This window comes from Centropristis striata, chromosome 3 (assembly GCF_030273125.1).
Source record: "Centropristis striata isolate RG_2023a ecotype Rhode Island chromosome 3, C.striata_1.0, whole genome shotgun sequence".
NCBI classification, from domain to species: domain Eukaryota; kingdom Metazoa; phylum Chordata; class Actinopteri; order Perciformes; family Serranidae; genus Centropristis; species Centropristis striata.
Genome location: NC_081519.1, coordinates 35,353,412 through 35,378,002, shown reverse-complemented (window position 1 = coordinate 35,378,002; position 24,591 = coordinate 35,353,412). Strand labels below are relative to the sequence as shown.

Genomic DNA, 24,591 nt, shown 5'->3' with positions numbered 1-24,591 from the left:
CAGAAGAGGTGTGCATCCAGCTTTCCAGTCTGAATCAATGCAACAGAAAGTGAGACATACATTCATGGTTTCTTGATCATGATTTTGGTTATTATGATAAAACCATGGAAAATGGCTAGATATCAGCTCTTAAATTAAACTGTTATGAGCTATTTTTGATGTTAGCATTATATTTGGCTAAACAAATGTACACTGACCTGTAATTATTATTTCAATCATCTATATGAATTCTACAAAAAAATATGAATTCAGTGCTTTTACTTTAAAATAGCAGTTTTTCATGGTGCATTACTTAGTGATTGTTTGTGATTATCTGTCCTCAGTTTTGTATGTAAATTGAATCAATCGTTCCACGTAATATTCACTAAACCAGTGTAAGTAAAATGTAATTGAGGGACATCAGCGAATCTTGTGTATTTTCATTAAAAATAAAAAAGTGGTTCTATTAAATAAATATTACTTAGAAACAGCCTGAGTAAAGATTACAAACACTTTCTGTGTGGAAAAACTTACCTAGCTTTTTTTTAAGTAAATGTCACTCCAATTTTTTTCAGTGTACCTTTAGTTGTACCAGGCATTAAAATGAACAAGAGTCTAATATTTTTTTCCATGACTGTACAGTTGCAAGAAGAGTATGTCTACTGAGGATGGGAATAATTAATCGATGATCGATTAATGGTCGTTAAGAATTTGACATACCACAAGGAGTTTTTAATCGATCTGTATATTTTTTTATTTTTATCTATGACTGTGAATCAGTACTCACTGAACTGAAACACTGCCTAGCGTTCAGTTCTGCAGCCTTACATGAATAAGCCAATGAGCTGAGATTTAAGTTAGTTAAAGCTACAGTTTGAAAACTGAAAGCTGCAATAACATTTATAAAACACACAGAAATACAAGAGTATTAATTTGAGCAAAACTAGCTTACTGTATCAAATCATGCTAGCATTAATTACTAGGTTTTATTTGATCCAAAACTTATTTAAACACAAAACACATTTAGATATGCAAGACTACTGTGAAAACTAACCTCATGCCTCTTCGGGGGCTAAAACTTAAAACACTGAACTCCTTGACGTTATCTTTACAGTATAATTTCACTTGAGTTAGTTTTACGATTGACAGGATCAAGTCTCTTTTCATCCTTTCAAAATAAAAGTGTCCACTATCGAAATAAGCCTTTGCATAGTACTGTATATATCTTTTATTTTGCCCATGTATGTATGCAGCGATTAATCGATTAATCGATCGTTGATGTAATAGATAATCGTGTTTGCAGGTTTCTTCCAAACGCCCATCCCTAGTGTGAACCCTTTGAAATTACCTAGTTTTCTAATTGTCCTAGTACCACCATCACTATGAATGTTTCATGGATGTGTGATTTTTAGGTTAAGCACATTGTGTTTGTCTATACTTGGTACTTAGTTGCAGATCAGATCACATTTTATGATTAAATAATGCAGAAAACTAGGTAATTTCAAAGTGTTCACATACTTTTTCTTGCAACTGTATATCAACATTTATGGCTAATCGTGAGGAAGTTTGTGTATTTATGTATAAAAGAAAAATAAGCTGCACAAATAATCCTGCTGCCAGTGTGTTCCAGGATGTGTGTTCTCAGTGGTCTGTGCAGCCAGCAGTACATGCTGCTCTTTCCCGTCCTGGCTAATAAAGCCCGCACAGACTTTTTACAAGTGGCTCTGGGTAACGCTGGAAGCTCTGCCTGCCTGCAAATCTGCAGCAGCAAAAAACCATCTTATTTTACCGAAGGACTGAGTTTTCTCTCTGACACAGACTTGAGGATGTTTTAATGACTAAATTTAGTGTTTTACTATGAAGCTTTATTTCAGTTTCTTCTTTCTTTTTTATTAGATTTTAAACTGCTAAAGCTGGAGGCATTTCTTCATCTGTAGTTTCAGTCAGCTGGAGTGTTCTTTTCTCTGATAATTAGCATTTAATTTCAACTTGGTTTCATCACTGTCTTGGTTGCTAAGTGTTTACTTGGGTTGAGCCAGAGGAAAGTCATGAGAAGTCAGTTAACCTTCTGAAACATATTTCTTCTACTGATCCTTTTTCTTTCACTTATAATTTGGTGATTAAAGTTGCTTTTATAGTTATACCATTGCCAATAGAAATATATTGATATTAATATTGTGAAAACACTTTGGGTTGATTGTTAGTGCTTTGACAAAATATTTAGACAATAGGATTCTTGATATATAATCATCAGTAATGTGGATATAATGACAATGTGGGTAAAGGTAAATAATAGAACAGCTAGAACAGTCTGGTAAATTCAGGAAATTACATAACTTTATTGTAATATAAAATTTAGAACCAGCTAAAGGCAACACTTTTGCCAAATTATGATTTCCACATTCTGTGTATGGATCAGGTTCCCTACGAGGAGCTCGGTGGGAAGACTCTGCTGATGTCTGTTTATGACTACGACCGATTTTCCAAACACGACGTCATTGGAGAGGTGAAGATTCCCATGAACACCATCGACCTCGGGCGGCCGATCGAGGAGTGGAAGGACCTGGAGAGCGCAGATCAAGAGGAGGTGCTGTTAAGATTCAAACCTTTTAAATCATGCTTTTACAGAGGACTAATATACTGCCTTCATGACATTCATAGGCTGAGATATGTGACATTTTTGTCAAAAAAATATAATTGTTGCTATAAAGATGAAAAGACATTCATTTCAGCCCAAAAGAAATAGTGCAAGACACACAGCAGACAGTTTCTGCTTTACTCCATCATCATTTTCTCAAACAAGCTGTTTAATGTTGCTGTCTGATGGACACGTGTCTCTTCTGTCTCTTCTCTCCTTGCTGACTGCTCAGCCTGAGAAACTGGGAGACATCTGCATCTCCCTCCGTTACGTCCCCACCGCCGGGAAACTCACCGTCTGCATCCTGGAGGCAAAGAACCTGAAGAAGATGGACGCCTGTGGATTATCTGGTAGAGAAACACTAATATGTTGTAAACACAATATAGATCACTACTTTTATTGGGGATTGTTTTATTGTCTTGTTTGCCCAAGATGGTTTTTAAACACACTAGTGCACTGCCCGTAGGAAGAATGTATTCATATAGTGGGAGATTAAGCAGACTTTTAAATTATGGCCAAATGAGGTTGTGTGTGAAAGTGGATGTACAATGAGGTGTAATACTCTTGCATAGTATTAATATACAAAGTGTAAATTGGGTAATACATGGATGTACATTGAGATATAAAGAGACACAGAAATTGTTATTTTAAGAAACAGAAACTTAATCATTCAACACTTACTTTTCATAAGGTACGCACACCATTCAGCACATACACATTCAACATTGATATTCGCTGGAAACTATTCAAATATTATTGGAAAATCAAACCTTGTAGCGCACTTTAAAACTCCTAAAGATAGGTAGGCTGAATAGACTTACAGATGAGATGAGTCAGGCATGGAAATCCAGAGTGAACTGTGTTACTGACCAGGTGTAGGCCTATCACACAATGGGGCGGAGCTCCACTAAAAGGCGTCAGATTGGAAACAGTGCAATGCCGTAAAACGTCCTACGTAAATAATGATATTTTGAAAAATGAACTAAAAAATCTTCAAAATCCAGGATGCACACCTTTGTGCCATGTGCAAGCCACATATGAAACCTGAGGTCAGTCTGACTAACGACCAGAGAGATATGAACTAGACACACACATACACACACACACACACACACACACACACACACACACACACACACACAGACGATTCTTGCTTTTATAGATAGATGGTTTAAAAATAATTACATTTTAGAACATCACAAAAGGCCTAAAACCTCAAGTAAATGGTCCCTTGAACCAATTTTTTTGACAAAAGGGAACCCCAAACTGTGCTTTGTTAAGCAAGTATCCCTGCAGAAATGCAGTTTTAATTCAGCAGGTTCAAATATTTGGGGCCTATTGCACATTTTATGTTCCTCAGATGGTCCCATTTCTAGAGTTGGAAAGCTGCTCTTCTGATTTAAGTATGTTTATGAGCTTTTAGTTGTAATGCGGAAAAAACATGGACGACATAAAGAATATATGTTGTATATTATATTGCCCAAAGCCTTAAAACAACACATTTGTTCCCTAAAGACTCTAAAGAAATGTTTACCTGACTTATTATCTGGATTAATGCTAATGCATAATTTTTCTATGCAATTATCCATCCAATTATCCGAGACATAATCCAAAAAGTTTGCATATTGTATATAAGTATTTTATTTTATTTTATCAGTATTTTGTCATGTTTTTATGTGGTATATATTTTATTTTATGTTTATTTAATGTGTATGTTTGTTATGTTTTTTTTTTCAATCCTTTATACATATATATATATATATATATATAGGTTTATAGCTATTGTATTATTTTTTTTGCATTTTTGTCTTGTTTTATGTTTTATATATGTATGGCATTTTACATTTTATTCCTATTTCATCTTTTTCTCGATCTTGTTTCATTTTTGTTTCTCACTTAATCACTTTTGGTTTCAGCTCTTGAGCTGCTGTAACACGTGCAATTCCCTGATGCAGGATCATTAACTTCTATCTTATCTCATCTCATAAGTAATCTGGGTCATTTTACTTGGACTGCTAATCCTATCATATTGCATATCATATTACATGCAAGCAAAAGGAAAGTAAATGTTTCAGACACAACATGAAACACACAATACGATGACTTCCCTGCTTGCTGATCTTATCGATGCCCTTTTGCAGATCCTTATGTGAAGATCCAGCTGCTGCAGGGCGGCAAACGCCTGAAGAAAAAGAAGACCACAGTGAAGAAAAACACCCTAAACCCATACTATAACGAATCCTTCAGCTTTGAAATCCCCCTGGAACAGATGCAGGTACAGTGCAAGTGCAACTCGGTGTTGTTTCTCCATTTCATCACACTGTTAAAATAATCGCCTAAGTCTTTTTTTGTCAAAATAGTTTTTTTTGCCAAAATAGTTTTTTTTGCCTAAATCTTCTCCTCATGACGCCGGCTACCTATGGTAAAATCACCTACACCCTCAGTTGATCAGATCATGTGATTTTACCCCTTTAAGATAATGGCCTATGTCAAGTGTGTGACTTAAGCGGATTTATAATGCCTAAGTCAAAATAAAATGTGAGTCAGGCAATTTTTTGAACATGCCTTTGTGACTTAAGCAAGATGTTGTAACACCTAATTTTGAAGGTGTCTACATAAGAGTGACATGAGTGTGTCATAAACATGACATGGGATGTGTCATGAACATTAATGACACTTTGAAGTAACATTAATGCTCATGATACTTGTCATGTCATGTTTCTGACAGGCTTGTGTGACTCTTATGTAGACACCTTCAAAATAAAGTGTTACCATATCCTGCTTAAGTCACAAAGACATGTTCAAAAAAGTCATTTTTTCCTCTTAAGTTACTTAATTTACACACAGTGTTATTACTATGCCTATTTGAGTGAAAGTTGAGTGAGTTTTTTTTTTTGTTTCCTGCAAAACTTGAAAAAATTAGTTAGGCGATTATTTTAACAGGGTTAAAGACGATTTGAAGTAAGTCATTTACACACTATGTGGTGACTCATTAACTATAAGAAATCACACATTTCCTCCTATCACCTTCTTAGAAAATCTTGGTGGCGGTCACAGTGTTTGATTACGACAAGATCGGTAAGAACGACGCCATCGGAAAGATCTTCGTGGGCAGTAAGGCGACCGGTCTGGGTCTGAAGCACTGGTCCGACATGCTGGCTAACCCGCGCCGCCCCATCGCCCAGTGGCATCCATTGCAGCCGGAGGAGGATATCGACGGCCAGCTGGCGTCCTTGAATGCAAAGAAGTAACGTGCTCCACCAACCAGCTAATGCACTAACTCAGAAATCCAACACCCCCCCAACCCCACCCCCTACTTTGCATGAAACCCATGACTTAACACATGACTTCAGGTCATGAAACCTGCTCAGCAAAAAAGAGACATCTTAGAATAATCCGCTCATTCATGGTTAAGTCGAGAAAAAACTCTTTTTAAGCATCACATCTCACACATTTAGTGTATGCTGAGGAGAATGGCGTTGAGTTACCGGGTGACTGGTTCATGAATGATAGACTGTTTGGTCTTTCTTTCACTTGAAGAAATTTAGAAACTGATTCCTAGGGTGCTGACACTGAACGAAAGTCTTGGTGAAGACAATGCTGGAAATAAAGCTTTAGTTTAGTTTATAGGGCATGCTTTACTTACCTCCCCCCACTGCTCTGCATTCACCACGCCCAGTATTGTATCTTGCTAATAAGTGTGCTATAACTTGCAGTAGTATTGGGTTATTTCCTGCATAGAGTCTGTTTAAGTCTATTAATGCAAAAATATTTAATTGAGGATGAATGAGGTCAAGGTCAATGAATGCAGCGCTCCATGTTGCAATATGTTTTTTCAAGATAAATCTGCATAAATGATTGTCTTCATTACACAGTAAACAGTATCGTCTGATCTTAGTTGCTTGTTTTGTGTTGCCGTCAAAAGGCACGTCTATGCATTTAGGCTCAACACGCATTTCTGTGTCTTCAGACAGATCTAACGTAGGACAGGAGTACAAGGGTGCCTTTCCTGATAGAATCACAGTAAGCTTAATCGTTTTATTTTGAAGGGGAACTTTTGAGAGTCATTCAAAAGTAGTCAGGGACACTGTGAATGTGCCATCTGAGCTGTGTTGACCACTTGGATGTAAAACCTTACTTATCTGTGGACAGAGTAAGGATACGAGACGGCTTATCAATGATGTTCAAATCAATTATTTTAAATACAGTGCCATCTTGCTCATTTTTCTTTTTATTATTACCATAAAGCGGATTACATGTCTTTCTTTGACAAATGTTGTAGTTTACCAAACATACTGCAGTACACTTTAATAGTTTCTGGAGAAACAACACAAGGATTTCTGTCAAGATGTTTTTATAGAGAACTGAATTTGAAATGTAACATGTAGCCGCACTTTTTAAGAGGACGTGGATTCATGTAGAGTTTGTAGAGTCTCAACAGAGCAAGTGTTACATCAAAAACATATAATACAATAAACATCTTGGACCATTTTTGCTTGAACCAAATAGAGCTGCAGAATCTAGCATGTATCATGCCTCGCAGTATTTCATGTCGTTTGGAGTCGCTCACTCGTCGGCCACAAGCTTTGTAAACCTGGAGCCAAAAAGCTGCAACATGCTGATGTTACAACCTCATCGCAGACATACTGTGTTAGACTGATGTGCAGAGGAACGGACGCAAAGAAAGACCAGAATTATTCTAATCTTATAAGCAACTCAACGCCTTACTGTGAAGCTCAAATGCTATACTGAATACTTTTCAATGCCACTGAATTTATGGCAGTAAAATTATTTATTTTGAGAGAAATGTATCTGAAATCATGTGGTTTAAAGACTGAATTATTTTGAATGTTGTGTTTAATTCACAAAATAAATTGACATTAAATTATACTCAAGTTGCTGAAATTCAATCACCAGATTTAGGATAAAAGTAAATATATTTAGGAGATATATAATAAATAAATTAATAAATATTTACAGAGAGAAACATTTTTAGGATAAAGAATATATATTTTTTCGGAGGTATATAATAAATAAATAAATAAATATTTACAGAAAGAGAAATTATTATTTGATAAAGAATTTAAATGAATCAATCCCCATATTTACTAGAGGTGTCCAGAGAATGTATTATCTGTATCTGTATTCAAATAGAAAACCAGAAATGTACAAAGTTAATCCAATAAAATACATAAAATCAGGCAATTATTATATTTTCTAACCTTATATTTGTTGGCAATGTAATTTCCGTGCCTTCAAAGCATCAAATATATAAAATATTGGCCTATGATTAATTTAAAAGTATATATTTATATATTTGACTAAAAAGTAGCTCAGAATGAAAAACTGAAGTCTTTTGGAATTTGGAAATAGTTTTTGAAAAGAAAAATAAATAATTAATGTTTTCAAAATTCAAAAAGAGTGGAACTAAACCTTATTAATTCAGAAAAAAATGCTAAAGTAAAATATTAAAATTCTTTGATATCAGTAGTATTTCAGTCCCAACATTAAGTATTCAGTGGTGGTTCTATTTCATAATCAGGCATTCAGATGAGTATAAAACTCAAATTAATTCAGTCTTTCTTTGCTTCTGTAGGAAACCATTTTGTCACCAGAAATAAAAATAATTCTGCAGGCGGGTGAACAGCAGCACACTGATTGGTCCATGCACAGTACTACTTCTTCCTATTGTTAACATTATGCATCGCGCAAATTTGTTAATAGGCTACAGCATGTATTCACAAGATGATGTAAATAGTAGCATGTTTTAAAGAGGAACCATAATTATATTGTGTATGTGTGTTTGTGTTCTGTGTCATTTTTGATAATAAAACGGAGTAAAAAAAAGAGTATGCACTGACTGCAAAGTGTATGTATTTTTGCTGAATGGGACTGAATGTATGTCTGAATAATCCATGTTCGGGTTCATGGACTCCTTTAATGGCCGGGGTTAAAGCAGGGTTGCTTTGTGTATCACATGTGACAAAAAAATCCACTTAGTTTGCCATAAATCTGCATGACTGTCTGGTTTCCTGTCATCGTTTGTACGTGTCCTCTGTGCTGAATCCAGTGTTACGAAACGCTTCATACAAGTCATGTAATTACTGTTCATTTCTGCTTGCACTTGTTATACAGTGTGTGTTGGTCACTGACCAGTAAACTGTATATATTTAAAGAAAAAAAAAAAGGAGAATATTTGCTGGCTCCTTGATTTTCTATCTCAGTGTACCGTAAGTGTTTCCTTCATTTTCTCCTGCCAGATGGGTGTCAAGTCTTAAGTTTATTAAATGTAGATAAAGTGGACGACTTAATTGACTTGTAGACCCTTTTTTTCCTCAACTAAATTAAACCTCCTCATCTTATTGCTATTCAAATACTCTGATTATAAGTCAGAAATTTGCATATAAACTAAACTTTGTTTCTAATGTCATTATACAGTGTTTTTTTCATGTCTTTGCTGGATTAATTCTGTGAAATACTATTACTGCATATTATTGATGCAGTCCTCTTTAGGAGCTCCAGACATGTAATTAAGCAATCAATAATCTTTTCATTCCAAATGTCACTCCATGAACGAACACACTGTTTGACTAATGGATTGCAATGAGATGAGCTGGTGTTGTGTGCATGCTCTGAGATATCGATGCTGTGTCCGCCATGACTTTTCTAATGTGGGGATTTGTTTTCTCTTTTTTTGAGTCACTGTCATTTACTGTCAGGTAGAGCTTTTTTGTGTGCATGAAGATGAACAATCCTACTCTTCATGATGCTCCATCTTCTGGTGTAAAATGTCTCTAAATGTTTGAGGGGGCTGGGAGGAAATCATATCACACACATTTTGCATTTTTAATATCAAATGGTGCCATTAAAATTCAGATCTTATTGTGAAGGAGTGCCACATTACTTCCTTTTCTACAATAAGGTCCTTTCCTGGGGTCATTTAATATCCTCACTCTCATCTATTAACATATATTTCTATATATGAGCTGCCATCAGATTCTGCCTTCTATTTTTGTGTATTTGCAGTAGGACCAATAGCGCCTGTATTCGTTTATTGGTGTTCTGTTGACAGACTGTACGAGTCAGTCACTTTTCTGCAATGCAGGCAACAAAATCCCCGTCTTCCTGGGTCTCACAAGCTATCTGGAGCACAGAGCAGACCCAAACAGTGCAGAACAACATTCGCAATGCAATACTGCCAACCTGCTGCTTCAATAATCTGCTCCTCTTTATTCCTCTTCTGTGAACGTAGCCATGATACAGAACATCCAAAGATCTGATCATCACCCCCACCGACTCCATCAGGCATTCACTTTCAACATAGACAAAGGGAAATGCTTGAACGTCTTTCTTGACTCTTCTGTTTTTGTCTTGTTGTAGAGGTGTGTCAATAGTTGTGCCTTTTTGTGAACTGCATGATTTATTTCCGTACAGAATCCATGTTTTTCAGCAGATAAAATAAGGGAACAAAAAGACCACGAAAACTTGTACTCATATATAGAACTGAATCACTCAAGGGAGCCAAAATATGGGATGTGGTCAGGACATATCTGTGTGTTGTCAAAATGTAATCATAGGAAATAAAGGCATTTTAAGTAGCCCCGTCCTGTGTGGTGTGTAAATCAGAGGGTGTGCTTCCACTTTCAGTCAGCAGGTGGCATCATTTACAGCATGAGAAAAAACACCAGGAAGATGTTGAGTAGCACATGATACAGCTGATAACTTTAAACCAAATGTAACACATCTGCAGAAGGATAAAACAAGGATGCATCCCTTTAAAAACATGCAAAAAACCCTGCACTGTTGGGACTAATTCTTCAAATGAGCCTTAATAAATAATAATGAAAATTAAATGTGAACAGAAGTGAAAATGATATCTCAGTCTGGCAGGGTTCCTGTGAGTGTAATATTATAAATGAGGCTCATTAAATGTTCTGACTGTGAATCAGAAGATGAATTATAGTGAACACGGTGCTTCTAAAGCCTTTATACAAACGCAGCAGGTATTTGTGCTCAGTGGTGATGATCAAATGGAATAAAAGCGAAATTAATGCATGAAAATATTTTTTTGTTCTTTATTTCATTGGGATGCTTTAAACTGTGTTAAAGCTTCAAAGTTTTTGACATTTAAAACAGCAGTTGATCAAAAACAGTCTCACCTCAGGGTTCATTGAGTAGCTCCCAGAGCTTTCAGTCATGCCACATGATCTTCATCAGTTGATGAAGTTTGTTTTGGGATTATATGTTCAAATTATATATTATATATATATGATCAAAAAATATATTATATGTTCAAATTCACCATCATATTGAATTCAAACAGGGATATATATATATATATATATATATATATATATATATATATATATATATATATACATATAATTATTGTTATTATTCCCAGTGTTTGTCACATATTCTGTTAGATAACTCAAATTGAGTAGTGTATTCAAAATAATTCGGATTACATTTAAAAACATCAAAATCTTCTTGCTGAGTTTTTATGTCTGGGTCTTGTATTTCCATGCAAAAAACACATTCCTGGCAGGATTTTTGCCATGTGGAGGATGCACTGTGCACGCTTTAAAAAAAGTGTTTATGGGAAATGCTTGCCTCATTTGAAACCCAAGTAGAGGGGCATTAAGAGAGCACAGGCCTCTGCTCAGGCCATGCCCTATCTTACAATGTTAAAGGTTTACTATGCAGGATTTCCCTAAAAAAGATAATGTATGGAGTCATGCAAAAAAAAAAAAAACAACCTCTCAGTCATCATTTATGACCCAACAGAAGTGTCTGTATCTGCAGAGATCTTGCCCTCTGCCTCTATTTTCTCGTATTATTTAGCTACGTTTGGGTCATTTCTGGGCATCACCAATTCAGGCAGGGAAGTGGACAAAAAAACACAAATGTGTTCATTTTCGTTGAACTCGGGCCAAGTTTGAAAAACCGTAAGTTTTATACATATTGGATAGTTTTGGGAGAGTTTCAGGGTCACCACAAACTTAAAATTCCCTGATTTCCATAAGATTAATCCAAGAGGTGTTTATATATCTAGGAATTTTATACATAGTTCTGCAATAATGAAAGTTCTAGTTATTATTATTATTCAAATATGATTTATTATTAACAATGACCAAAAATATGTTACCTTTTAATTTTATTTCATGCATTGTGGCCTTTTTCCTGTTTTAAGCTCCGGTAAAAGGTTTAAATTTGATCTTAGAAACAGCAGCTGATAAAAAACAACAAACAAATCACTGTTACCATGTCATCGTCTGCTGATAAAGATCTCTATTTGATCTTTATGTGCCTAAAGCTGCAGAACAGCCACTGAATGCACCTTGAGGTGAGCTCGTTTTGTGAATTTTCATTACTTGATTCATACTTTACATGCAAGTCGGATTTAACTGTAGTGCTGACAGCTAGGAGGAGAAAATAAGTGTATTTATTGATTTATTTTTAAACCTCATGTGATGCATTTGATTGTTTGTATTGTTTCATTGCAGGTTAAGAGGAAAAAGCCTTTCACTTGTGTCATCCTACTTCAAGGTAAAGCTCTTAAACCACGTTCCTGAGAAATGGAGCTCATCCATCATCCGCTCTCCCTGATAGCTCCGAGATGACTTTCAAGGTCTGCATATGGGAAAAATATTGCAGTTTCCATGGTAATACCTCCATGGAAATACCTGCAATATTTTGTCCATATATGTATGTAGAGATATTCTCGATATGGTCACACAGCTTTATAAATGCTTCGCTCCTGGATTCGTTCGTGTACACAGAGTGAAGGAAAACACACGAAGAGGTTGTGTCGCCATTTGTCTTTATGTAGAAATATTTTATGAATATACAATTTTAATTTAATGTGCTACTACTTTAGATGCAGTACAGTAACGTGAAGCTTTCACATCTGATGTAAAATGTGTTTGTATCCCTGCACATGTACTCAGCAGTTTCCAACATGACTGGAAAACTATGTACAAACATTCTGTCGGAGGATGAATGCAGGTGTAGATATGGCTTCTGGTATCCGTCCCTCTTCCTTTCATCCTTTCTGCTTTGAGTCTCACTTGGACAGTTTACTGATGACGCGGATTAAAGCTCCGTTCTCGTCCTTCAGTCTCTGGTTCTCCATCTTCAGCTCTTGTTTCACCTGGAGGAAAAGCAATTGAGACAATTGAAGTGGGCACAAATGTAAATGTACATGTTGCTCATCAGGGCTCATTGTGCTGTCTCATCATAACATAACATAACATAACATAACATAACATAACATAACATAACATAACATAACATAACATAACATAACATTTGTTGCCTTATGATACAGCTCATTTTGTGGATTGTCTCTTATTTGTAGTTTTAAAGTGAATTCATAGTTTGGACGTATTTCATAGCCAAAGTCTGGATTTTGAATCCTAAATTAAGTAAATAAAGTTAAGCAAAGAACCATTTTGCCATTAAGCACCTATTTCAGACAGACGTGTCGGGCTATATAGTGGCTTTTCAAAATAAACTTCCATATTCCAGGAAACAGTTAAACTTTGGGCAATAAAATCAATGGACTAAGGTTGAGGTAAAAAAAACATGGTTGGGCTTAAAAACAACTACTTCCTGGGCGTCCCTGTTGTTCACTGGTAGAGCGCTAGTGGTGTAGTAGAGGGTAAATTCAGGTATGCCCACCTCTTTTTCTGGCCGTTTACAGTTTAGCCACCTATCAGTCAAAAAAGCCATAAGAATATATAGGAGAGTAGCCTACCCATCTTTGTAGTAGTACACTCACCTCATCAACTACCACTACACCACTGTCGATCGCATACCACTAAGGCCGGAGGTCTCTTTGCTGCATGTCTTCCCCGTTCAGTCTATTTGTCACTAACTAATTAAGCCAAAAAAAAAAAATCCTTAAAAACTTCTGCACTTCCAGCTGGTCGCAGGTTAACCCCAAATAACAACACTGAATTTTGGTTTCTTACGGGACAAAACACCGGTCTCTTGGGTCAAAGGATCAAAGAGTTTGTTTGACCCGACCACCTTACTGTCTAAGGAAAGCCAGGTGTATCTCATACACATGCTTGTACATTGGCCAGACTGGTCTCCCCTCAAAATCAACCCCATAGGTTGTTACAAGCAGCAAAAAATGACCCATATTTTCATCTATATTTATATTTATACTGACACTGTCGCCCCCAGGAAGTTTTTAGCCTAAACCTCGATCAGTGGTTTTGTAGCCTAAATTTTATAACACAAAACTGCAGCCTTTTTTTTTTAACAACAGCAAAACTTACTTTCATGTAGTATTCACGTGGTATTCATAACTACATCACTTTCGGCATTTACATTCATTAATTTACTGTTTAAACTGTATTTTATATCACCTTCTGATCTGTACCAACGAAACCCTCATATGGGCCGTTATGTGTGGTATTGACAAATGACCTATTCTGATCTTTAGGTTGGAGATCTTGTTGGCATCTGTGCCACAAACACTGAGGGCCGTGAAAAAGTGTCAGTTTCTAAAAAGTTTGAAGTGAGAGCAACTAAAAATCCAGAAAGGAAATTAACTTGAAAAATCATGGACGTGAACTGTGAAGTCTATTCAAATAAAAACAAATAAATTCCACAAACACACATAATCTTTCACACAGAGACAATCGGAGCTGACTTTTTCCATGTAAATACACACAATAACCGAGCTTTTCTGTTATAAAAGTCTATTTTCACACCATGTTTGTTCCGACTTCTCATTCACAGATAACAAGAGGTTTCTGTTTGCACCCTCTTGGCCATAACACAGCAGACATTTGTGGGCGTCAGACTATAGATGAATACTGATGGCTCGCTCGCTGCAGTGTCAAAGTGCTCACACATTCCACAGCCGGCGGAGCATAATGGTGACAAATGATGTCAGCTAAAACCAGCGTAGACACAGCAGCAGCTAACACCGCCGCTCCAACCAACACAGACACTTTACACTGTTTGGATCCGATTGTTTATTGTTTTCATCATGTCAAATAAGATTCACTGTCTCCTGGGTAAGAGATCCTGCTGAATTAATATTTTAAAGGAGACTGAGTAGGAAAAACAATATTATTATTATTAAGGTAAATGACAAAAGAACTAATTTATAGAATATCTCAAATTACCTTCAACTGTTCTTCCATATCTGATATCCTCTTTTTTAGACTCCAACTTTCCTATGAAGAAGCACATTTACTAAAAAGATAAATAAAATCAAGATAGGCACTTCGAATAAAAACGTGCTTGTAAGTATTAGTATAATGCTGACTTTTTACCTTCTTTTCTGTCTCGAGCATGTTGAAGCCACAATCTTCTGCTTTTCCCTTCTGCAGGAATGAAAGGTTATTATGAAAAGATTATAGCACAAAGCATGCGATTATGGGTGCTGCAGTTTCATAACAGTGAGCACAAATGTCTGATGTAAAATATCCAATATACCCTCAGTTTCACACAGGAACTCTAAGGCGGCTCACTGTTATTATTCCAAAATTCAGACCTGCAATCTGACTGAAATTACACTCCAGCTTCCTCGTATAACTGCTATGTTTCATGTCTCATTTCTCTCATATTACAGTGATACCTGAGGTCTTCATGAGAATAAATGGGAGACATTTATGTGTGTGCTGACAAGAGAAATCTAAACGACCTAAATTATGCCCTGCAGAAACTTTTAGGGTGCCTTTTCAGTTGCCCCTTCACTTCGTTTACACTCATGAATGTTGGTCGGACACATTAACTGTGTATACTGTACCTGTGCTCTCTGCAGCTGGTCCTGAATCACAGCCAGTTCCTGTTTACTTGTTTCCAACTTGGACTTGAGCCTTTGATTGGTGGCCAGTGCTTTTTCATACATCTACAAAATATGCACATGTTAGGATTTTACAGATGGGAAAACATCGACATTAACAGCCACAGTGACAGTTTATGTTCAACTTTTAATTGCAACTCATTATTATTTATTTTATTGAGCTTGAAGCTGACATTTTATCTCAACATTGACCATCTATAAAAATCTGTTACAGATATCTATGGTGTCCAAATCATTAATTTAATTATTCCCTGGCATTTAATCAACAGAAACAAACAGGTCAAGGTTCACACTTATTGAGCAAGTAACTCAATATCAACTGGCTCAATTGGTACAAATGTTTGTACACATATCCACCAACAGAGGTTAACATTTGCAAAATGTATCAACAACCATTGGAAAGATTGCCATGAAACTTTTTGTCAAGACATTCACTCTCTCCTGAGATGAATAGGTAGCAGGTAACGTAGTTACTTACCCTGACCTCTAGCCCTAATCCTAACCACCATGACATGATTAAGTAAATATTCCCAATGCAATTACTCAGTGGCCAGTGCACCTGCAATATTAAACCTGGACCACATTCAAGATCACATGTCTTTAAGACAAGTTCAGTTTAAAAGTTAGTTAAGATAATCGTATCATATGAAACAAGACAATCTAAAGAATCCATTATTGGGTTCAACCACGTCATACTGTTGGTAAAGGGTAAAATCAAGCTCCAAAGTTAGGCTAGATTTTTTGGGCGGGTCCCTTGAAATCTCACCCCAAGATATCTGAATGAAAATAGGTTCTATGAGTAGCCACAAGTCCCCCTTTTACAGCCACACCCACTATAATGCAATGCATGGTTAGGCAAAAAAACAACAACTGTGGTTTTCTTCATGCAGTTTGAATCTATTATTTTTCGTGTATTGCATTTTAACATTTCTCTGTAGTGGGGTCCCTAAACAGTCTTGGAATTGCATAAATTAGGCATGTCTGGAAAGCTAAGGCTTTGTAATAATAAATATCCCTTAATTGCATGTGGCCCAACAAAGCAAGAGCACACCATATATAACAAATCAGGTCAGGTGATTGAATATGTTGAGTCAGGTGTGCTGCTGCTTGGTTGGAATGAAAACCAGCAGCAACACCGGCCCTTTAAGAGATCAGCTCAGCTTTTAGAGACTGATTCACTGTGTTTCTAATCTTCATTGGATAACTGGAAAAGACTGTGTGTGTGTGTGTGTGTGTGTGTATATATATATATATATATATATATATATAGGATGTCCTTTTATCCACTACATAAAGCACAATGACAAAGGCCCTGTGCTCAAACTTTGAATAGAATGCAGACTCTTTAAATGAGTTCATTATTTACGATCACATTTAGTTTCTTTTTTTACTAGAGCCCTAAAACAACAATCACTAGAACTATCATCAACATGCAAACTGCACAACCTGCCTTTTTATAGTCACTGTTTGCTGACTCTTCTTCTGCCCTTTTCTTTGCAGACAATCTGTTCTCCCGCCGTAAGAAGTACGACTCAGCGTGGTTTGTTGACTTGTCGTTGACGTCAGAGGATCCAGACGAGCTCAATCTGCAAACACAAGACAGGTATTATATTCAACACTGAGGTTTGGCTCAGTTACTACCAGAGCTCAATATCACCCAGAAACTGTTTATTTTCTGTCATTCTCTCAGGTAATAATCTCAAAACGTCTTTTGCATGTATTAAAGGTGTGAATTAGATTTGCTTACCTAGACAGTCTCTCGTGCTGAAATAGAGGAGAAATGTTTTAGAACTGGCTGTCTGACCAAAGTGAATAATTCAACAACAACACCATGGACGTTTCTGATGATCATACCCAAGGTTTCAGCTGTACTCAGATCCAACTTAATCTTTAAACTCACTGGAACAAGTCATTCAGACCCATCATGAGGAGCAGTCCTCTATTTAGATTCTCATTACTACACAAATAATGACATCATACAGCTTGACTTTGACAGGCTGTTTGGTTGTGATGTGAGATTTCTGAAGTACTTTCTGGAAATCCATACATGAGGCTTTATTTTTTTATGTACCATGTATATTATTCTAAACATGCAGTTGCACAAAGGACATATTTCACCACACGAACAACATCAGAAAGTGCATTCATTATCAGTAGATCTAACAAGCAAAGCTCAGTGACTCTTTGAAGTGAGATTATCAGGAATTCCTCATGAAAGTCTTTTTTTTTTCAGTTTTCCAAGAAAAGGTTTATGGCAGCCTGAAATACCAAGCCAAGTTAAAGAAGGAGAGAGGAAGTGATCCCTTAAATAAACTGACAAGCAGAGATAACTAAACACATCCAAAAAAGGTAATATCTCAGCGTGTGTGCAGTGGCATTCACATTGTGTTCATTATTGCCTGCTGAAGTTGGATGGGAGGTTACACAGTTTCCTTGATGGGAGATTTTCACACGGAAGAGCAGAACAACAGCTGAACAATAACAAATCAAGATTCCCTTAAAAAGACGAGTAAATGTAGCATGATACGGCGCTGCTTTATTGACTGTGAGGGACAAAAGAGTCATTCCTACGTCACCAGTAAGAGTTTCAGGAACCTCGATGTGAAATGCAGATATACATAGGAGACAAAAATAAAGCAAAAATAAGGGAACAAAAATAAAGTATCGTAGTGAGATGTTGATTCACCAAAAGCTACGAGAACAGCTTCAATGCTCTATAGCATAGATCTTTACAAAATACGGCATATTCTCTTATTTAGTGCTTTCAGTGATGATGCAGTTCAACACATTGATGCAAAACCTTCCATACTTGTTCAGTTTTGATGTTGAACCTTCATGATCAAATGACATGACATCACAACATAAAAACGAAGCAATCAACTTCCCTCTGAAGTGGCTTGAAACTCCATGCCTGTTTGTGTTTAATGATGATAGGCCAAGTAAAAGTGGAGATGAGGTCAAATATTTAGAATATATATTATATAACTTTGCAACCTATGTTTTACATTTCATGTATTCATTCACTAGTTAGCCGCTTATCCACACCCGGGTCGCGGGGGGCTGATCCCAGCTGAGAGGCTGGGACAGGTTGCCAGACTATCACAGGGCTGACAGATAGAGACAGACAATCACGCTTGCCTACGGGCAATTTAGAGTCCCTGCTCTGCCGGAGTACCCAGTGAGACGCTGACAATATGCAAACTCCACACAGAAGAGCCGCAGGCGGGAGGTGAACCGGCAACCCTCTTGCTGTGAGGCGAGAGTGCTAACCACTACAACACCGTGTGAGTAAAAAAAACCCATCATTTTCCAATCTCATGTTCGTGGAACTACACGGTGGTGTAATGGTTAGCGATCTCGCCTCACAGCAAGTTCTCCTCTGGCCTGCGGCTCTTCTGTGTGGAGTTTGCATGTTCTCCCCATGTCAGCGTGGGTTCTCTCCAGGTACTCCGGCTTCCTCCCACAGTCCAAAAAAAACATGCACTTAGGTGTAATTGGGACTCTAAATTGCCCATGTGTATGAGAGCGTGATTGTCTCTCTCTATGTGTCAGCCCTGCGATAGTCTGGAGACCTGTCCAGGGTGAACCCCGTGTCTCGCCCAATGTCAGCTGGGATCGGCTCCAGCCCCCACGACCCCAGTGCGGATGAGCGGTTAAGGATAATGAATGAATGAATTATGTGTGTGTGTCTTTTGAGTTAAAAATGTTGATACAGGAAGTAAAGAAAAAAAAAATAATTGTGGTTGTGCTGAATAAAATGATAGCAACATAGCATTTTTTTTAAAGGCAGTCTATACAGGCACAATAAAAATTCAAAAATGGCCCAAATGGACAAAAAACTACAAAGGGTTACCAATGCTCATCATCCCATAACCATGGTCAAGTAGGGGCCTACTCTACCTTCTAGTGAATAGGTTGTTATCAGTCAATTCCATTGGCCTGCCTCATTTATAGTAAATCTAGTAAGTCAATGAAATGAAATAGTTAAAATAAAAAGTGGTTGAGAACCACTGCTCCGGACGGTGAATCTGAATGACTTTGGCGATCATCCGACTTTTCCTTGAGCACCATGAGGCTGATATTTATGGTTGTGACATAAAATCATACAACTATTTGATGTTTGACAGTCGTGCCCCTTCAGGATGAATTGTAATAATTCTGGTAATGCCTCGACTTCTTATCCAACACCATCATGAAGTCAGTATTTTATTCTGTCCAACACTTTGCTTTATCGCCAAATATCTGCAAAACTAATGACTTCCACATCAATTCAGCTGAAGTGTTTGTTCAGTACTAATTAGCGTTGGCATGTTAGCATTGTCATTGTGAGCATGTTCGCATGATGATGTGATAAAAAACGTCAGCTGTGCTAAAATAAAGCCCCACAGAGCTGCAGTCTTATTTCTATGGAACTTTTAAACCACAAAGCAGATCAAAGTGCTTTGAATAAAAGATAAAATGGCGTAAAGATATAAAACAGTTACTACCACTCGGTGGACAGAAGTCCCAGTTTTGCCATTTATCCTCACTGAACCTGCTGAAGCATCCTCTCCATCTTTAAATGCTCTTTCTTGATATTATTCATAGGAAAAGCTAATATAACACGCACCTTCAGTTTTTATTAGCTTTTCGATCAATATGCAGCAGAGGTACTTATCTTGCAAGCAGCAATTACATCAGCATATATCAGAGTCATGATGCACTGAATTACTTACTGCTGACTTCTAAGACAGTACACGCTGTTCCATTGTACCCTGTTGTTTTAGAAATAGAGACTTATTGTGGCAGTCACATAAACTAACGCAAAAAGCAGATTGATGCCTCAACCGTTACACGTCTGACTGAATCACTGACACGGCAAGTGGATCCCTTTAAAGAAGAAGCAGGGCTTTAAGTTACAGACACAGTGTGTAAACACAGTGATATGCCTCTGCTCAGACATTTACAAGACCTCTGGATCTTCACCAGACTCTGATGTCAGCTCCTTAAGACTCTCTCTGGACACTTGGATGTGCTCCGTAAACGGTCATTAATGATATACAGTGTGCAGACTTGGAAAAAGCTCTGGTTTAGATTAGGCGACAGCACATATAAACAGATGCCGATGGAAACGTGGGCTTTTGTGTCCCGTGTATGTGAGCGACTTTGTCACTAAGCTGTGCTCCAGCTTTTCCAGATCCCATGAGGAACTTTTTGTCTGCTGACCAGCTATTCCCAAGTGGAAAATGTGAGCTTCCCGTAGGACCAGCAGAGAGATAAACATCCATAAATACTGCGTCTGAGTTCCCACAAGCTGGACCTAAGCACTCTCTCTCTCCTTCTCTCTGTTCCTGGTCATCCTGTCTTTCACCCCCTGCTCTCTCTCTCTCTCTCTCTCTCTCTCTCTTCCTGTATCCCTCTCTCTGTGTCTTTGCATTAATCTTTCCCAAGTGGATTCTTAGTTTACATAAACAGATAAGACTAACTGCTTTGTTACAACTTTTCCTTAGTTTCACTTGCAAGTTTTGTTCCTACACACTCGAGTACGTCAACATGTTGTTTTGTGTCACACTTTATGGGAGTTATACGAGCTTTTAGAAGCATGATGAGTGATCAGACATAAACCTTTATTATCTAGGGTGGTTCTTTATCATCAGGGTCAAAGATGGGTACCATGTAACCACAATATCCCCGGTACTCTTAAAGGTACAAAGGTCTTAAAGTCTTAAAAAAAACAACATTGCATAATCTAACCCATAACATGTTTGTAAAGTTGCAGAAAGAACATGTAACATTCAAATCAGTGTATAGTGCCTAACAAAACAACACCTCAGTAGCCTTGTTTCCATACAAGTCCATTTTGAAGCAAAATTTTTAAATGTTATGTTAAAGAAAATGCGAATTAGGGACTTTTCTGTCAACTGGTTTAGAGCAAACAAAGCTGCATAAAGGTACTTTGGTCAGAAGATGGCAGATGTACAGTATCGCTGTAGGCTAATACATCTGTAGACAGTAGAAGAAGAGAGAAAAAACAACGACAAAAGACAAAAAGAGGTTGCTAATCAGACAACTTTGGACGAGAGAAAATGGAGATAAGTCTTCAGGAATTAGATTAAATTAATTAAATTAAATTTATAATTTGTTCTTTCATGTCAGCTCGTAAACAGCCGATTAGTCATGTGAGTTAAATGTTCACTACATCAGAACTTATTAGCACAATAACTATTTTTCGAAAAAAGACAAAAAAAAACCCACCTCAAGTGAACGTAAGAACTTTATTCTGCATTTTCAAAAGTTTTATCAAATATTGGTGTTTCCGTCAAGCTGTTCTCATGTGTATCTTCAGAATGCGCAGCGAAATTTGTTGATGGGACACGACTTAGAACTGATCCGTTGTCAATTAAAGCATGAGTTCTCCATTTTTTTTCCAGCCAAGAACCTCTTACAAGATAGAGAATATAGCAGCAGTGTTGGGAGAGCAACTTTAAAAAACGTATTCCGATGCAGGTTACTGAATTCACACCTACAGTATTAAATAATCATTTAGTAATCATAACAAGAGCTTATCATCCCATAAGTACAGCTGAGTAGGGGCCTACTCTACCTTCTAGTGGGTTGTTAGCTGCCCATTGAATGGCCATATAATGTTTAGTTACATATCACTTTCAGTTTCGTTCGCTGTGTCATTGGGTTTAGGCTACAAAACAACCTCTCTAAACTTTCTCTAAAATATTCATGGTTAGTTTAAAAGGTAAAATAAAAAGCAAGTAAATGCCAAAAGTTAAAGTGTTTATACTGGAAGTTACATACCGGTAATTGTGTTGTTTAAAAACATGACGCGTTTAGTGACGTAATTTCAAATATTATCGTTTACTTTTGGTTTTACACGGGACACAAGCGAAGGCCTCTCTGGATGAAAGTCCTGAGTTTGTTTGACCCGTCCACCACCAATCCAACCTGCCTAATCAGCCACTTTTTGTACTTTATGCAACATTTGAATATTAATTATTCAACTTTTAGGCCTTTTGTTAACATAAAAATATCAAAACCGTCGCCCATACAGTTGGAATAATTTTGTTTCAGGCACAATCTTTTGTTAATTGTGGTTTTATTTTCATATGTCAATAATATGTATCCGTCAAAAATAAATTAAATAATAAATTAAAATGAATAAAATAAATGTCATTAAAAAAATATTTTATTCCAACTTTTTTCAGGGACCCCTTTTATTAAATTAATAAATTGAATTTAATAAGAAAAAAATGTTATTCCATTCGACCATGTATATATATATATATATATATATATATATATATACACACACACACACAGATGGGGTCACCTATAAAGTTGGAATAACATTTTTTGCCATTTTTGCCATTTTACCCTCAGGGTTCCCTGAACCTCAGTCTGAGAATTACTGAATTATAGCACCAACAGAAATACATAGAAATGATCATAGCTTTAGAGGAGCATTTGTAGAGTCACTGGTTACACCATCTCTTGAGAAAATGAGTTTTTATATAAAAGAAAGTATTTAGATAGTAATATTTCCATAGACAGTGTGGAGCAGATTAGAGGACATTAGAAGAAAAAAAGTCTTTAGCTGCATTCCAACAGTTGTCATGTGTAAACAGTGTTTTCAAAAAAAAAAAAAGCCACTCAAGTTCATTTCAAATGAGGCAGGAAGAGGTCATTTATGGCTCCACATAACTTTCCACTGTGGGCTCTATCCCGAGTGCAGATTAAAGCATGTTTGTCATGTCCTAAGATCCTATGGCAAAGTACACAAACACACAGGAATACCTCTGTGGCTTGTTACAGAGACATTTGTTTGACAGTGACTGAACTTTGATGTTCGTGTTTGCATTATGTCAGCCATGGCATTTCCTCTAACTAAACAGACGCGGAGAAGATTAAAGACAAACAGGCCTTACCCTCAGGCTCTTGGTGGTGGCAGTGGATGAAGTTGGAGAGGAGTCAGAGAGCGACTTTCTGATGCGTGGCTGATCTTTGTTGTGAGAAAGTAGAGATGACATCGCTCCAGAGCTGCTTGCCTCCGCATGCAGCTGTAATGTGGTCCAAAGTACTTCCAAAAAAGTTGTTTTTTTGTTTAAATATAAAAGTTTTTCCTAAACAAAAAAGCAGCACAGCAGATGTAGAGGGATCTACTTCCACTGATATTCACTTTCTGTGGCTGTTTCCTTAGTTAAAGTGTTCAAGTGTGATCTTCATGTGATGGTGAGACATTGAATATCTGATGAGCGTGAAAGAGCTGCACAAATGTGAGAGCTGTGGAGGAAGTGGTGGGGCTGCGGAGGAGGCGGGCTGATGTGTGTATGTGTGGACACAAGGATCTGACAGCAGTATTGTTCACAAGGGTTCTCAAGGGACTCGGGCTCATTCAGCCAAAAATGGAAGAAGTACACCATCATTCGTCTCAGTGTTTTTAGGGTAGTTTTTTATTTTTGGTACTGTATGTAATGCAGAGGGAAGTACACTTATAGTTTTAAGTGTTCTTCCCTATTTTCATGAAAATAAGTGTGATTTATTAGACTTCTTTTTACAAAGAGGAAGAGGTTGTTTTACTTAAATAAAAGTTGCAATAGCACTTCATAAAAGTACTTTGTCACAAGTAAAGTTCCTTAATTAGAAATGATAGTTAAAGAAAAAGTACAAAAGTATTCACATCAATGTTCTTAAAGTGCCAACACTAAAGATACTCATTATGCAGAATGGCCAGTTTCTGAATCATTTATAATATATCATTAGATTTTTTAAAAAGTGATGTATTGTGTGTCACTTGTCACTAATGTCACTTTAATGTTGTTTAATGTTGATGGATTTTACTTTGTATATTTCTGGGCAGTTTAAAAAAATCTATCATAACATACACCGTTTTAGTTGATTATATTTTGTACTAATAGGGTAAATCTGAGAAGTGACTATTAACTAATGTTGTCAAATACCTAAATTGAAGTAAAAACTACAGTAGCATAAGTGTGTGGAATGTAACTAAGTACATTTACTCAAGTACTTAAGTACAGTTGTGAGGAACTTGTACTTTACTTGAGTATTTCCACATATGTAACTTTATACTTCTACTCCACTACATTTAAGAGGCAAATATTGAACTTTTTTCTTACATTTAGCAGACAGCATTAGT

General features: G+C 36.8%; 2 protein-coding genes across 5 annotated transcripts in view; one reads left to right on the top strand and one right to left on the bottom strand.

Moving 5' to 3' along the window:
• Positions 1-8,928, top strand: part of LOC131968523 (synaptotagmin-2-like) — a 42,594-nt gene extending 33,666 nt beyond the window's left edge. For all 3 annotated transcript variants that reach the window (XM_059329444.1, XM_059329442.1, XM_059329443.1), the window contains exons 6-9: positions 2,399-2,566; positions 2,850-2,967; positions 4,759-4,892; positions 5,653-8,928. In XM_059329444.1, the coding sequence (XP_059185427.1) occupies positions 2,399-2,566; positions 2,850-2,967; positions 4,759-4,892; positions 5,653-5,868 (636 nt within the window). In that variant the 3' untranslated portion in view covers positions 5,869-8,928. The remainder of the gene's footprint in view (positions 1-2,398; positions 2,567-2,849; positions 2,968-4,758; positions 4,893-5,652) is intronic.
• Positions 8,929-12,425: 3,497 nt separating this feature from the next.
• On the bottom strand, positions 12,426-23,693 carry LOC131968649 (protein phosphatase 1 regulatory subunit 12B-like). Of its 2 annotated transcripts, XM_059329627.1 has the most exons (7): positions 23,363-23,693; positions 17,194-17,210; positions 16,897-17,032; positions 15,390-15,491; positions 14,914-14,964; positions 14,764-14,814; positions 12,426-12,770 (listed from the first exon to the last, which is right to left on the bottom strand). In XM_059329627.1, the coding sequence occupies exons 1-7, from the start codon at positions 23,462-23,464 to the stop codon at positions 12,684-12,686; spliced, it is 546 nt and encodes a 181-aa protein (XP_059185610.1). In that variant the 5' UTR covers positions 23,465-23,693; the 3' UTR covers positions 12,426-12,683. The 2 variants fall into 2 exon arrangements, with proteins under 2 accessions (XP_059185610.1, XP_059185611.1); XM_059329628.1 differs by lacking the exon at positions 14,764-14,814.
• Between the last annotated feature and the right edge of the window lie 898 nt (positions 23,694-24,591).

Bases quoted from the DNA above. Each gene is read 5' to 3' on its own strand.
- LOC131968649 (XM_059329627.1), bottom strand. From the start codon at position 23,464: ATGTCATCTCTACTTTCTCACAACAAAGATCAGCCACGCATCAGAAAG. The intron at 15,492-16,896 runs GCAGGTTGTGCA...CATATTTTGTAG, and splicing joins CAAACAGTGACTATAAAAAG to ATGTATGAAAAAGCACTGGC. The intron at 14,815-14,913 runs GTAAAAAGTCAG...GCTTCTTCATAG, and splicing joins TGCTCGAGACAGAAAAGAAG to GAAAGTTGGAGTCTAAAAAA.